The 16,423-nt window shown below is 44.4% G+C and overlaps 1 protein-coding gene across 4 annotated transcripts in view; it reads right to left on the reverse strand.

Annotated features, from left to right (window-relative positions):
* Window positions 1–16,048, reverse strand: part of LOC130295782 (uncharacterized) — a 161,834-nt gene extending 145,786 nt beyond the window's left edge. For 3 of the 4 annotated variants that reach the window (XM_056546897.1, XM_056546895.1, XM_056546894.1), the window contains exon 1: window positions 15,713–15,884. Coding sequence is in view for 1 of the 4 variants with exons in the window: in XM_056546898.1 (XP_056402873.1) it covers window positions 15,713–15,745; window positions 15,949–16,009 (94 nt within the window). In the remaining 3 variants the exon portion in view is untranslated. Of the gene's footprint in view, window positions 1–15,712; window positions 15,885–15,948 lie in introns of those variants that run through there. The other variant, XM_056546898.1, reaches the window with a different exon arrangement.
* Between the last annotated feature and the right edge of the window lie 375 nt (window positions 16,049–16,423).

A 16,423-nucleotide genomic window follows, 5' to 3' on the forward strand; every position in this document is an offset into this window, starting at 1 on the left:
AAGGATATTTGGGTAAAAAAAGTTTTTTACCCAAATATCCTTCATAAAATGAGGGTGCGTGTGTGTGAATGTGTATACCCCGATACACTGCTTCTCACCCCACAGAGCCCCCAGGAAAGGCAGGGGGAGAGAGGCCGTCGCTGCCTGCTTCTCTCCCCCTGCCTTTCCTGGGGTCTAGAGCCCTGCTACCGCCGCTTCTCTCCCCCTGCTATCGGCGCCGCTGCCCCTTCTCTCCCCCTGGCTATCGGTGCCGCTGTCCCATTGCCAGCGCCGATAGCCAGGGGGAGAGAAGCGGCGCCGGCAATGGGGCAGCTGCATCGATAGCTAGGGGGAGATAAGGGGCAGCGGCACCCATTGCCGTCGCCGCTGCCCCGTTGCCTCCCCCATCCATAGTTGTATAATTACCTGTTGCCGGGATCGGGTCCGCGCAGCTTCAGGCCTCCGGTGTGCGTCCCCTGCATCATTGCTATGCGTTGCGAGACGCAATGACGAGTGACGTCTCTCGTCATTGCGCTGCGCCATTTAAAGCATAGCAACGACGCAGGGAATGCACACCGGAGGCCTGAAGCAGCGCTGACCCGACCCCAGCAACAGCAACTGATAGCCAGGGGGAGAGAAGGGGCAGCAGCACCGATAGCAGGGTTAACCATCATACACTCATACTGTTTTCACTTTGCCAAGTTATCGGACAACCTGGCCCCAAAATTATGGATTATAAAAGGATAGCAGCATAAGGGAAAAATACACATTTTGAACCCAAAAACCCATTTGAGTTTTAAGTTCAAAATACAGGCCTACCTCCTCCCCATCAGCCTGCCTGTCCATCTCCAAAAATACCCTTTTTTAATAATTATGCACTCTTCATTATCTTTGGAAAAACAAACAGTTAAGTTGCCATATGCTGCTATCCTTTCATCGATTTGTGCTTCTACACCTATGTTCCCAAACCATCTTACACTCATACTGTTTTCACTTTGCCAAGTTATCGGACAACCTGGCCCCAAAATTATGGATTATAAAAGGATAGCAGCATAAGGGAAAAATACACATTTTGAACCCAAAACCCATTTGAGTTTTTAAGTTCAAAATACAGGCCTACCTCCTCCCCATCAGCCTGCCTGTCCATCTCCAAAAATACCCTTTTTTAATAATAATGCATTCTTCATTTGCTTTGGAAAAACAAACAGTTAAGTTGCCATATGCTGCTATCCTTTCATCGATTTGTGCTTCTACACCTATGTTCCCAAACTTGAAGCAGGAAACTTACTGTAAGCCTGCCCGTGTGAATGTACTCTGTACGTTCACATGGGGGGGGGGGCAAACCTCCAGCTGTTTCAAAACTACAATTCCCAGCATGTACTGACAGACCGTGAATGCTGGCAGTTGTACTTTTGCAACAGCTGGAGGCACACTGGTTGGAAAACCTTCAGTTAGGTTCTGTTACCTAACTCAGTATTTTCTAACCAGTGTGCCTCCAGCTGTTGCAAAACTACAACTCCCAGCATGTACTGATCGCCGAAGGGCATGCTGGGAGATGTAGTTATGCAATAGCTGGAGGTACGCAACTACAACTCCCAGCATGCCCAGACAGCTGATTGCTGTCAGGGCATGCTGGGATTTGCAGTTTTGCATCTGGAGGGCTACAGTTTTAGAGAACACTGCAAAGTGATCTCCAAACTGTGGTCCTCCAGCTGTTGCAAAACTACAATTCCCAGCATGCCCTGACAGCAAACAGTTGTTTGAGCATGCTAGGAATTGTAGTTTTGCAAGATCTGGAGGGCTACAGTTTAGGGACCACTATATAGTGGTCTCAAACTGTAGCCCTCCAGCTGTTGCAAAACTACATATTCCAGCATGCCCAAACAGCTGTCTGGGCATGCTGGGAGTTGTAGTTTTGCAACATCTGGAGGGCTACAGTTAGAGACCACTGTATAATGGTCAGCAAACTGTACCCTCCAGATGCTGCTAGGCAACTCACCGGCTTCTGTCGGATCCAGCCGCACGTCATCGCCGCGCGCCGATCTCCGTCGCCTGCAGCCTCCGACGCCCGCCCGGATGGGTAAGTGGATCTTCGGCGCCGGTCCCCGTCGTTTCCCCGTCCTGCCCCGCCTATTGTGGGTGGGCAGGGCGGGGAAAACAAAAGTAAACCCCCCCGCCCCCGATCTGCTATTGATGGTCGCGTCTAGACCACCAATAGCAGGGATAGGAGGGGTGGCACCCCTGCCACCTCACTCCTATCGCTTCAGGAGGATCGTGGGTGTCTTAGACACCCGCGATCCCCCTTACATTCCGGGTCACCGGGTCACTATAGACCCGTAATGACCCGAAATCGAGCAAATCGCAAGTGTGAATTCACTTGCGATTTGCCACGATCGCCGACATGGGGGGGGTCTGATGACCCCCCTGGGCATTTGCACGGGATGCCTGCTGAATGATTTCAGCAGGCATCCCGCTCCGATCCCCGCCGGTGCACGGCGGGGACTAAAACTGCCCATGACATAAATGTACGTCCCTGGTCCTTAAGACCCAGGGTGTCGGGACGTACCGTTACGTCATGGGTCCTGTAGGGGTTAAAAGGATAGCAGCATAAGGGAAAAATACACATTTTGAACCCAAAAACCCATTCAAAATACAGGCCTACGTCCTCCCCTACAGCCTGCCTGTCCATCTCCAACAATACCTTTTTCAATAATTATAAGCTCCTCCACTGCATTGAAAAAAAATCAAACAGTAAACTTGCCATATGCGGCCATCCTTTCATCGAATTGTGCTTCAACACCTATGTTCCAAAACGATCATACACTCATACTGTTCTCGCTTTAACAAGTTATCGGAGTACCTAGCCCCAAAATTATGGATTTTAAAAGGATAGCAGCATAAGGGAAAAATACACATTTTGAACCCCAAAACCCATTCAAAATACAGGCCTACGTCCTCCCCTTCAGCCTGCCTGTCCATCTCCAAATATACCCTTTTTAATAATTTTACGCTCCTCCTTTGCATTGAAAAAAAGCAAACAGTAAAGTTGCCATATGCAGCCATCCTTTCATCCATTTGTCCTTCTGCACCTATTTTCCGAAACCATGCACTCATACTGTTATCATGTCGCCAAGTTATTAGACTACCTGGCCCAAAAATTATGGATTATAAAAGGGTAGCAGCATAAGGGAAAATTACCGTATTTATCGGGGTGTACCACGCACCAGCCTATAACACGTACCCTCATTTTACCAAGGATATTTGGGTAAAAAAAGTTTTTCACCCAAATATTCTTCATAAAATGAGGGTGTGTGTGTGTGCATGTGTATACCCCGATACACTGCTTCTCACCCCACAGAGCCCCCAGGAAAGGCAGGGGGAGGGAGGCCGTCGCTGCCTGCTTCTCTCCCCCTGCCTTTCCTGGGGTCTAGAGCCCTGCTACCGCCGCTTCTCTCCCCCTGCTCTCGGCGCCGCTGCCCCTTCTCTCCCCCTGGCTATCGGTGCCGCTGTCCCATTGCCAGAGTCGATAGCCAGGGGTAGAGAAGCGGCGCCGGCAATGTGGCAGCGGCACCGATAGCCAGGGGGAGATAAGGGGCAGCGGACCCATTGCCGGCGCCGCTGCCCCGTTGCATCCCCCATCCCTAGTTGTATAATTACCTGTTGCCGGGGTCGGATCCGCGCTGCTTCAGGTCTTCGGTGTGCGTCCCCTGCATCATTGCTATGCGTTGCGAGACGCAATGACGAGTGACGTCACTCGTCATTGCGCCGCGCCATGCAGCGCATAGCAACGACTAAGGGGATGCACACCGGAGGCCTGAAGCAGCACTGACCCGACCCCAGCAACAGGTAATTATACAACCGGGGATGGGGGAGGTAACAGGGCAACGGGGCAGCGGCACCGGCAATGGGTGCCGCTGCCCCTTCTTTCCCCCTGTCTGTCGACGCCGCTGCCCCATTGCCGGCACCGTTTCTCTCCCCCTGGCTATCGGCGCCGGCAATGGGGCAGCGGCACTGATAGCCAGGGGGAGAGAAGGGGCAGCAGCGCCGATAGCAGGGGTAACCATCATACACTCATACTGTTTTCACTTTGCCAAGTTATCGGACAACCTGGCATCAAAATTATGGATTATAAAAGGATAGCAGCATAAGGGAAAAATACACATTTTGAACCCAAAAACCCACTTGAGTTTTTAAGTTCAAAATACAGGCCTACCTCCTCCCCATCAGCCTGCCTGTCCATCTCCAAAAATACCCTTTTTTTTAATAATTATGCACTCTTCATTTGCTTTGGAAAAACAAACAGTTAAGTTGCCATATGCTGCTATCCTTTCATCGATTTGTGCTTCTACACCTATGTTCCCAAACCATCATACACTCATACTGTTTTCACTTTGCCAAGTTATCGGACAACCTGGCCCCAAAATTATGGATTATAAAAGGATAGGAGCATAAGGGAAAAATACACATTTTGAACCCAAAAACCCATTTGAGTTTTTAAGTTCAAAATACAGGCCTACCTCCTCCCCTACAGCCTGCCTGTCCATCTCCAAAAATAACTTTTTTAATAATTATACGCTCCTCCTTTGCATTGAAAAAAAGCAAACAGTAAAGTTGCCAGATGCGGCCATCCTTTCATCCATTTGTCCTTCTGAATCTATTTTCCCAAACCATGCACTCATACTGTTATTATGTCGCCAAGTAATTAGACTACCTGGCCCAAAAATTATGGATTATAAAAGGATAGCAGCATTAGTGAAAAATACACATTTTGAACCCAAAAACCCATTTGAGTTTTTAAGTTCAAAATACAGGCCTACCTCCTCCCCTACAGCCTGCCTGTCCATCTCCAAAAATACCCTTTTTAATAATTATACGCTCCTCCTTTGCATTGAAAAAAAGCAAACAGTAAAGTTCCCAGATGCGGCCATCCTTTCATCCATTTGTCCTTCTGCATCTATTTTCCCAAACCATGCACTCATACGGTTATCTAGTTGCCAAGTAATTAGACTACCTGGCCCAAAAATTATGGATTATAAAAGGGTAGCAGCATAAGGGAAAATTACCGTATTTATCGGGGTGTACCACGCACCGGCCTATAACACGCACCCTCATTTTACCAAGGATATTTGGGTAAAAAAAGTTTTTTACCCAAATATCATTCATAAAATGAGGGTGCGTGTGTGTGCATGTGTATACCTCGATACACTGCTTCTCACCCCACAGAGCCCCCAGGAAAGGCAGGGGGAGAGAGGCCGTCGCTGCCTGCTTCACTCCCCCTGCCTTTCCTGGGGTCTAGAGCCCTGCTACCGCCGCTTCTCTCCCACTGCTATCGGCGCCGCTGCCCCTTCTCTCCCGCTGGCATTGCCAGCGTCAATAGCCAGGGGGAGAGAAGCCGCGCCGGCAATGGGGCAACGGCACCGATAGCCAGGGGGGGGGGATAAGGGGCAGCGGCACCCATTGCCGGCGCCGCTGCCCTGTTGCCTCCCCCATCCCTAGTTGTATAATTACCTGTTGCTGGGGTCGGGTCCGCGCTGCTTCAGGCCTCCGGTGTGCGTCCCCTGCATCATTGCTATGCGTTGCGAGACGCAATGACGAGTGACATCTCTCGTCACTGCGCCGCGCCATGCAAAGCATAGCAACGACGCAGAGAACGCACACCGGAGGCCTGAAACAGCGCTGACCCGACCCCAGCAACAGGTAATTATACAACCGGGGATGGGAGAGGCAACGGGGCAGCGGCGCCGGCAATGGGTGCCGCTGCCCCTTCTTTCCCCCTGTCTGTCGACGCCGCTGCCCCATTGCTGGCTCCGTTTCTCTCCCCCTGGCTATCGGCGCCGGCAATGGGGCAGCGGCACTGATAGCCAGGGGGAGAGAAGGGGCAGCAGCGCCGATAGCAGGGGTAACCATCATACACTCATACTGTTTTCACTTTGCCAAGATATCGGACAACCTGGCCCCAAAATTATGGATTATAAAAGGATAGCAGCATAAGGGAAAAATACACATTTTGAACCCAAAAACCCATTTGAGTTTTTAAGTTCAAAATACAGGCCTACCTCCTACCCATCAGCCTGCCTGTCCATCTCCAAAAATACCCTGTTTTAATAATTATGCACTCTTCATTTGCTTTGGAAAAACAAACAGTTAAGTTGCCATATGCTGCTATCCTTTCATCGATTTGTGCTTCTACACCTATGTTCCCAAACCATCATACACTCATACTGTTTTCACTTTGCCAAGTTATCGGACAACCTGGCTCCAAAATTATGGATTATAAAAGGATAGCAGCATAAGGGAAAAATACACATTTTGAACCCAAAAACCCATTTGAGTTTTTAAGTTCAAAATACAGGCCTACCTCCTCCCCTACAGCCTGCCTGTCCATCTCCAAAAATACCCTTTTTAATAATTATAAGCTACTTCACTGCATTGAAAAAAATCAAACAGTAAACTTGCCATATGCGGCCATCCTTTCATCGAATTGTGCTTCAACACCTATGTTCCAAAACCATCATACACTCATACTGTTCTCACTTTAACAAGTTATCGGAGTACCTAGCCCCAAAATTATGGATTTTAAAAGGATAGCAGCATAAGGGAAAAATACACATTTTGAACCCAAAAATCCATTTGAGTTTTTAAGTTCAAAATACAGGCCTATCTCCTCCCCTTCAGCCTGCCTGTCCATCTCTAAAAATAGCCTTTTCCGAAATCATCCTACACTAATACTGTGCTCTTGCCGCAAAGTTTTCGGTCTACCTTTCCCAAAAATTATGGATTATATAAGGGTAGCAGCATATGGGAAAATTACACATTTTGAACCCAAAAACACATGAGGGTTTTCAAGTTCAAAATGTAGGCCTCCTCCTCCCCTTCAGCCTTCATCTCCAAAATTGGACTTTTTACCAATTTTACACTCCTTTGCTTTGAAAAAAGTATCCATATGTTGCCATCCTTTCATCCATTTGTCCTTCTACACAGATTTTCCCAAACCATCCTACACTCATACTCTTCTCATTTCATCAAATTATCAGAATACCTGGCCAAAAAAATTATGGATTATGAAAGGGTAGAAGCATAATGGAAAATTACATATTTTGAACACAAAAACCCATTTGAGTTTTTAAGTTCAAAACACAGGCCTACTTTCTCCCCATCAGCCTGCCTGTCCATCTTTAAAGGGGTACTCCGGTGAAAAACTTTTTTTTTTTTTAAATCAACTGGTGCCAGAAAGTTAAACAGATTTGTAAATGACTTCTATTAAAAACATATTAATCCTTCCTGTACTTATTAGCTGCTGAATACTACAGCAAAAATTATTTTCTTTTTGAAACACAGAACTGTCTGCTGACATCACGAGCACAGTGCTCTCTGCTGACATCTCTGTCCATTATGAACTGTCCAGAACAGCATATGTTTGCTATGGGGATTTCCTTTTACCCTGGACAGTTCCTAAAATGGAAAGAGATGTCAGCAGAGACCACTGTGCTCATGATGTCAGCAGAATTTTCACTGTAGTATTCAGCAGTTGTCAGCAGAATTTCCACCGTAGTATTCAGCAGAAAAAAGTTTTTCACCGGAGTACCCCTTTAACTCCTTGGGGACGGAGCCCATTATAACCCTAAGGACGGGAGCATTTTTTGCAATTCTGACCACTGTCACTTTAAGCATTAATAACTCTGGGATGCCTTTACTTTTCATTCTGATTCTGAGATTGTTTTTTCGTGACATATTTTACTTTATGTTAGTGGTAATTTTTTGTCGATTCTTGCATCATTTCTTGGTGAAAAATTCCAAAATTTGATGAAAAAATTTAAAATGTAGCATTTTTCTAACTTTGAAGCTCTCTACTTGTAAGGAAAACAGACATTCCAAATAAATTATATATTGATTTACAAATACAATATGTCTACTTTATGTTTGCATCATAAAGTTGACATGTTTTTACTTTTGGAAAACATCAGAGGGCTTAAAAGTTCAGAAGCAATTTTTCAGGGGCCAGTTCAGTTTTGAAGTGGATTTGAAGGGCCTTCATATTAGAAATACCCCATAAATAACCCCATTATAAAAACTGCACCCCTCAAAGTATTCAAAATGACATTCAGTAAGTTTGTTAACCCTTTAGGTGTTTCACAGGAATAGCAGCAAAGTGAAGGAGAAAATTCAAAATCTTCATTTTTTACACTCGCATGTTCTTGTAGACCCAGTTTTTGAAATTTTACAAGGGGGAATAGGAGAAAAAGCCCCCCAAAATGTGTAACCCAATTTCTCTCAAGTATGGAAATGCCTCATATGTGTATGTCAAGTGTTCGGCGGGCGCAGTAGAGGGCTCAGAAGGGAAGGAGCGACAATGGGATTTTGGAGAGTGAATTTTGCTGAAATGGTTTTTGGGGGCATGTCACATTTAGGAAGCCCCTATGGTGCCAGAACAGCAAAAAAACAAAACACATGGCATACTATTTTGGAAACTACACCCCTCAAGGCACATAACAAGGGGTCCAGTGAGCCTTAACACCCCACAGGTGTTTGACGACTTTTTTGTTAAATTCGGATGTGTAAATGAAAAAAAAAATTTCCACTAAAGTGCAGTTTTTTTCCCAAATGTACCATTTCTACAAAGGGTAATGGGAGAAAAATCCCCCCAAAATTTGTAACACAATTTCTCCCGAGCACAGAGATACCCCATATGTGGCCCTAAACTGTTGCCTTGAAATACGACAGGGCTCTGAAGTGCGCATTTGAGGCCTGAATAAGGAATTTTCAATAGGGGCGGACCCGGTTACAAGGACGGGGCTTGTCTCCACCAAAACCCTACAGCAGTGTTTCCCAAACAGGGTGCCTCCAGCTGTTGCAAGACTCACAGCCTGTCAGGACAGTCTATGGCTGTCCGGCAACACTGGGAATTGTGGTTTTGCAACAGCTGGAGGCGCCATTTAGGAAACACTGCCGTATGAGACGTTTTTCATTTTTATTGGGGGGGGGGGGGGGCGACGTGTAAGGGGGTGTATATGTAGTGTTTTATTTTTTATTATTTGTTAGTGTAGTGTTTTTAGGGTACATTCACACAGGCAGGGGTTCACAATAAGTTTCCTTGAAGGAAACCCACTGTAGATCCGCCTGTGTGAATGTACCCTGTACATTCCCATGGGGGGGGGGCCCAAACCTTCAGCGGTGGCAAAATGACAACTCCCAGAATGCACTGACAGACCGTACATGCTGGGAGTTGTAGTTTTACAACAGCTGTAGGCACACTGGTGGGGAATCACTGAGTTAGGAAACAGACTCTAGCTCAGTGTTTCCCAACCAGTGTGCCTACAGCTGTTGCAAAACTACAATTCCCAGCGTGGCCAGACAGTCAGGGATGCTGGCCATGTAGTTCTGCAATATCTGGCCCTTCAGATGTTGCAGAACTACAACTCCCAGCATGCCTGGACAGTCTGGGCATGCTAGGAGTTGTAGTTATGCAACAACTGGGGAAGAACAGTTTGGAGACCGCTAAGTAGTGGCCTCCAAACTGTAGCCCTCCAGATGTTGCAAAGCTACAACTCCAAGCATGCCCAGACTGTCCAGGCACGTTGGGAGTTGTAGTTCTGCTACATATGAAGGGCTAGATATTGCAGAACTACACGCCCAGCATCCCTGACTGTCTGGGCATGCTGGGAGTTGTAGTTTTGCAACATCTGGAGGGCTACAGTTTGGAGACCACCATATAGTGGTCTCCAAACTGTGCCACTTCAGATGTTGCAAAACTACAACTCCCAGCATGCCCAGACAGTCAGTGCATGCTGAAATTTATAGTTTTGCAACATCTGGAGGACCACAGTTTAGAGACCACTACACAGTGGTCTCCCAACTGTGACCCTCCAGATGTTGCAAAACTACAACTCCCAGCATGCCCACACAGCCTTTGGCTGTGTGGGCATGCTGGGAGTTGTAGTTTTGCAGCTAATAGAAGGCCACAGTGAAGATCACTTATCGCGATCTTCACTGCAGCCTTCTCCGCCGCACTTTCCGGCCGCCGCTCTTCCTGCTTGCGCCACTGCTACAGGATGCCGCCTCCGAAGGTCCGGGTAAGTCGGGTCATGCTCCCCCCTCTCCGCCCATGTTCCCCCGCTCTGTACCGACTTCCGATCGGTGGCCAGAGCGGGGGAAATTAACTCTAACCCCCCGCCCCCCTCCTGCCATTGGTGGTCAGCCTGACCGACCAATGGCAGAGGATAGGAGGGGGTGGCAACACTGCCACCTCGCTCCTATCCTTTAGGCTGGTCGGAGTTGGCTCTGACAGCTCCGGTCAGTCTTATTTTACGGGAGATCGGGTCTGAATTGACTTGCGATTTGCTGCGATTGCCAATATGGGGGGGGGGGGTCTAAGGACCCCCCTAGGCATTGCCACGGGATGCCTGCTGATAGATATCAGCAGTCATCATGGTCCGATCACCGCCAGGCGAGCGGCAGTGATCGGAAATGCCGAGGGCGTATGGATATGCCCTCCGGCCCTTAAGTGACGGGACACGAGGGCATATGCATACGGAGTTAAAAATAGCCTTTTTCCCAAACCATCCTACACTCATACTTTTTTCGTGTAAACCGATGACCTGAACCTAAAAATTATCAATATTGCCAAGTCAAAAATGATAAAGATGGCTAAGTCATCGGACTACTTGGCCCAAAAATTATTGAATATAAAAGGATAGTAGCATAAGGGAAAATTACATATTTTGAACTCAATACTTATGTGGGTATTTGTATAATTTAACATATTGCTAAATAATTTAACAACATAAGCTTAAAAAGTGAAGTCAAATTTTCCAGTATGTTATTCCTCAAGAGGCACTGGTTTAACCAGTTGGAGACGCAGGGTGTACAAGTACGCTCCCATTCCTGGAAATGTCCACTAGCCCCACAAAGATTAAAGCGGTGGCGCGCAGGTAATGGTACGTTCCATCCATTCTAGGAAAAAATGTATCTACATTCCCGCAAGAATGTCTGGCTGGTTATCATGGCAACAGAAAGCTAGTGGATAGCTTTCTGTCTTCTCAGTATGGGAGCCTGTAAGGTCCAGTGCTAGCCTGGACCATACAGGGAACTGTCATAACAGTTATACCATACTGCAGTAAATTTGTACTGCAGTATAGTATAACAGGTGAAAAGTGTGAAAATAAAATGTTTTTCAATAAACAGTGTAAAAAATTATATAAATACCCCTTTTCTAATAAAGCCCTGTATTACTAAATAATAAAAAAAAAAACTATACATAATAGGTATTGCCACATTCATAATGACTTTTACTTTAAAATGATGTTATTTGTCCCGCACAGTAAACATTGGTAACAAAAAACCCTACATAAAAATGCAAAATTTGCTAATTTTGTTTAAAAAACTGGAATAAAAAGGATCAAAAGGTAACATGTGTCCCAACAATAATACTAATAAAAAGTATGGCTTGTCCTGCAAAAAATAAGCCCTTACACAATGAGGTTGGATGAAAATTAAAAAGTTATGGCCACACAAACAGGGAAACCACGTGATTTAATGAGATAAAAAGACATTCACCTACACCACTCTTGATGAATACCCCCCCCCCCAGTAAATAGACCCAGAAGGGCATGACTCTGTTCATTACATAAGAAAAGAATTATAAAACGGGCAGCGCTTATCCAAACAGTCACTTATGCCATTTATGTAGTAGAACTCGCCTGGTATATAGAGAGGGACACAGTTGACACGACACCTGTTGAGCCAAGACAATGGGGGACATATATCATTAGGTGTCTATTGTAGACACAGTTCTACCCTTTACACTGCTTGTCTAATTTACACTCTTGCTCAAGATTTACTAAAGTTGTGCATGTACTTTGATAAATTTTGTGCAAATAAAGAAAGGCCCCCCTCGCTCTACTGTGCATCCTTCTCTACCTCACACGGTACACTGCTCACTGCTCATAGCTAGAAGTGCTGGAGCAGCAGTGTGCGCCGAACAAAACTTTGCAGAATAGTAAAATCATAATTCTTTATCAAGTACACAGAGGGGAAGATTATCAAAGAATTTTGCGTAAAAAAAACTATTTTGGCGCAAAAAGTATCGACCACAATTTCAAAGAGCTTTGTGCCGCGGTTTACGCTGTTCATGTCAGTTTTGCAAAAGTGGGTGTGTCCACGTATATTGTCTGCTTAATATGATATTTTCAAAGGGGTGAGAGTCCAGTTTACATCAAAACTTTCACACCAGCTTTTTGATAGTGTAGAAATCAAAGAAATGGTTGTAGTTTTATTGTTTCGTTGACTTTTTTCTTTTTTTTTGGGGGGGGGGGGGAAGGTGTCATGTAAGTAATTGTTAAAAATGTATATATATATATATATATATATATATATATATATATATACTTTTATATATTTTTTTCTTGGTCACTGCACCTGCACTCACATTTAAGCTCAGAAAGGTTTTATTTATACAGTTATTGCTTGTCTGGGCACTAGTAACCATGGAATATTTCGTGAGATGTTTCCACCAGAATTTTCTTGGATGTAAAAGTTGGCACAAAAATTGCCGATTTTGGCACCAAACTCGGAAATTTTGGCATAAAAAAATCTCATGGTTGCAACAAAAAAATATTTTGGTGCAAAAAAATAAAGAAAAGTGGCACAAAAATGAATTTTCACATATTTTCAAAGCAACAAAAGAGACCTTTGAAAATGTGAGGAGAAAAAAAAGGTGTGAATAATAACAGTAGTTTTTGAGAATCTCCCCCAGAATGTCTGGGTTTAAAAAATATGTAATTTTGCTGAACAATCTGTCCCCTTAACACTAAATCAGTGTTTACCAACCAGAATGCCTCCAAGTTTTGCAATACTTGGCATGCTGGGAGTTGAAGTTCTGCAAAAGCTGGAAGCACCCTGTTAGCAGAAATTAGTGTGCAACATGGGTATGTAGCAGAGCTGAATGTGATTATGTGTAAGCATGACCACACACACACTCAACATTGTTACATACACCTGATCACACACTCAGGTCTGCTAAATACACCTGATCACACACTCAGCTCTGCCTAATATACACACTCACACACTCAACTCTGCTACATACACACAACCAAACACTCAGCACTGCTACATGCACACATTCACATACTCAGCTCTGCTACATACATACATTCACACACTCAGCTCTGCTACATGCACACACACACTCAGCTCTGCTACATATACACACTCACACACTCAGCTCTGCTACATACACACAATCACACACTCAACTTTGCTACATACACACTTACACACTTAGCTCTGCTACATACACACACTCACACACTTAGCTCTGCTACACACGCACTTATACACTCAGTTCTGCTACATACACACTCACACACTCAACTTTGCTACATACACACACTTACACACTCAACTCTGCTACATACACACATTCACACACTCAAATCTGCTACATACACACACTCAACTTTGCTACATAAACACACTCAGCTCTGCTACATACACACATTTACACATTCAACTCTTCTACATACACACACTCACACTCAACTCTGCTCCATATACACACTCAGCTCTGCTACATACACACACTCACACACTCAACTTTGCTACATACACACACTTACACACATAGCTCTGCTACATACACACACTCACACTTAGCTCTGCTACACACACTCTTATACAGTCAGTTCTGCTACATACACACTCACACACTCAACTTTGCTACATACACAAATTCACACACTCAAATCTGCTACATACACACACTCAACTTTGCTACATAAACACACTCAGCTCTGCTACATACACACATTTACACATTCAACTCTTCTACATACACACTCACACTCAACTCTGCTCCATATACACACTCAGCTCTGCTACATACACACACACACTCCACTCTGCTACATACACACACTCACACATTCAACTCTGCTACATACACACACTCAAACTCAACTATGCTGCATATACATACTCAGCTTTGCTACATACACACATTCACACTTAACTCTGCTACATACACACATTAACACACTCAACTCTGCTACATATACACACTCAGCTCTGCTACATACACACATTCACACACTCAGGTCTGCTACATTCACACTCTTACATACTCAGCTTTGCTACATACACACACTTACACACTCAGCTCTGCTACATGCACATACTCACACACTCATTTCTGCTACATACACACACTCGACTCTGCTACATACACTCACTCAACACTGCTACATACACACACTTACAAACTGAGCTCTATTACACACACTCAACTCTGCTACATACACACACTCAAACACTCAACTCTGCTACATACACACACTCACGCACTAAACTCTGCTACATACATTCACACACTAAACTCTGCTACATACACACACACTCAACTCTGCTACATACACACATTCACACACTCAACTCTGCTATATATACACACTCAGCTCTGCTACATATACACATTCACACACTCAACTCTGCTACATACACTCAGTCACACACTCAGCTCTGCTACATACACACACTTACACACTCAGCTCTGCTACATACACACACTCACACACCTGCCTCTGCTACATACACATACTCACACATATACATAGACCTAACAGCGATATCTTCTTGTATCTCCCTGCACATACAGTGGTATATTCTTAGCTGTGGTCACCATGGTTACACTACACAGGTGCAATCTCCTGCACTCATCAAGAGCAGCTGGGGAGTTTGAATTTTACACAGTTTGAAGTCTGAACAGTGCCGGAAGTATTTCACCTGCACTATAACCTGATGTATTTTCCAGTTGAATCAGGTTAGACTGCGGGTGAAGGGGTGATCATAAGTGGTCTATAATCATTTCATTTTTTTTAAAAGGTACATGAAAAAGATTTTAAGTATCACAGAGATAATCTGACTGGGGACAAAAGCATAGTAATCTCCGCAATCCAAATGGAAAATTAAATGCATGATTTAGAGCATCTTGCTAAGTGCAGTCCAAGATGGCTTTAAAAATATGGTCATCCCGCAAGATTTCTGTCGGTAAATGAAATGTACGCAGTTAATAAATTTGTGTGTACTAAATATGTCACTCCAAGGTACACCAAAACTTACACATCTGGAGGAAATGTGCGCAAAAAAAGACGCAAAAAAACAGCTTGCGCAAAACTTTGCGCAAAAAATTAAACACAATGTGTGTAAGCACACCCTTCTCCAATTTCCCCAAATAGCAGGGGGGTGAAAGATATTGTAGGGAAAGAGTATAAAGAAAAAGGGGGGAGGTGTAGAATGTATTTGACTGATTTCACATTGGGTGACCAAAACTAGGCAACCAGTACTACTCGCCAAGTTCGCACAAAAAAAGTCCCCTCCAGTAGCTCACAATTTATCAAAACCTGTGCAGAGGAAATGTTGCCCAGTTGCCCATAGCAACCAATCAGCTTGCTTATTTTATTTTTAACAAGGCCTCTGCAAAATGTATTTGAATCTGAAAATGAAAATTAATCTGATTGGTTGCTATTGGCAACTGGTCAACTTTTCCTTTGCACGGATTTTGATAAATCTCCCCAAAAATCTCTAAAGGATGAAAGATGATACTCTTCCTGTACATAGGTTTTGATAAATATCCCATGTGTCTAGAAGTTCAGCACTGAGGCCATTGAAATGATTGTGTTAGTTACATGAATCTGGTGTTAATAGTGAGAAATGTATAGAAAAACATGTAGTGTCCTACCTGTGCCGTCCATCAGATGAATGTTGCTGCATCCTAGGAGTTTGTTAAAAGGGAATAGAAAACAGAGCTATTTGTTTCCAAAAACAGCACCATACCTGTCCTCATGTTGTATGTAATATTACAAGTTTTCTCCATTCACTTTTGAAGAATTGAGCAGCGATATCACACACAACATTAAGACAGAGGTGGTGCAGTTTTCAGAAGAAATCAGCTCGGATTTTCTCATCCTGGATTACCCCTTTCAACTTCTCTTTGCTGAATGTTTTCTTTATCCTGTCCTAGGCATTTTGAAGGCATGCTAGGAACCAATCTTCTTGGTTTGTTGGTTGTATTCGGCTGCTCCTGGCCATCCTCCCTCTGATCCTTGAAATGTCTTCTTTGTTGCCTGATTATAAGAAAGGCAAAGATATAGCTAATCTCTTGTGAGGTCACATGTGTGATGTCACCAACCTTGTCTCACAGTTCTATAAGCGAGGGAAGAAATGTAAAAACACACACACATATAATATATATATAGATAGATAGATACTTGTCTCTATTGCTATGGAAAAGGGTAATTTTTGAATTTTTCTGCCATTTTCTTCTACATAGCAGTTCTATTCTGCATGCTTTAATCTATATATCTATCTATATATATGTGTGTATGTGTGTACGTTCCGGCATCACGTCCAAACGGCTAAAGATATTAACATGAAACTTGGCCACATGTTA

The sequence above is a fragment of the Hyla sarda genome, chromosome 11, assembly GCF_029499605.1.
Source record: "Hyla sarda isolate aHylSar1 chromosome 11, aHylSar1.hap1, whole genome shotgun sequence".
NCBI classification, from domain to species: domain Eukaryota; kingdom Metazoa; phylum Chordata; class Amphibia; order Anura; family Hylidae; genus Hyla; species Hyla sarda.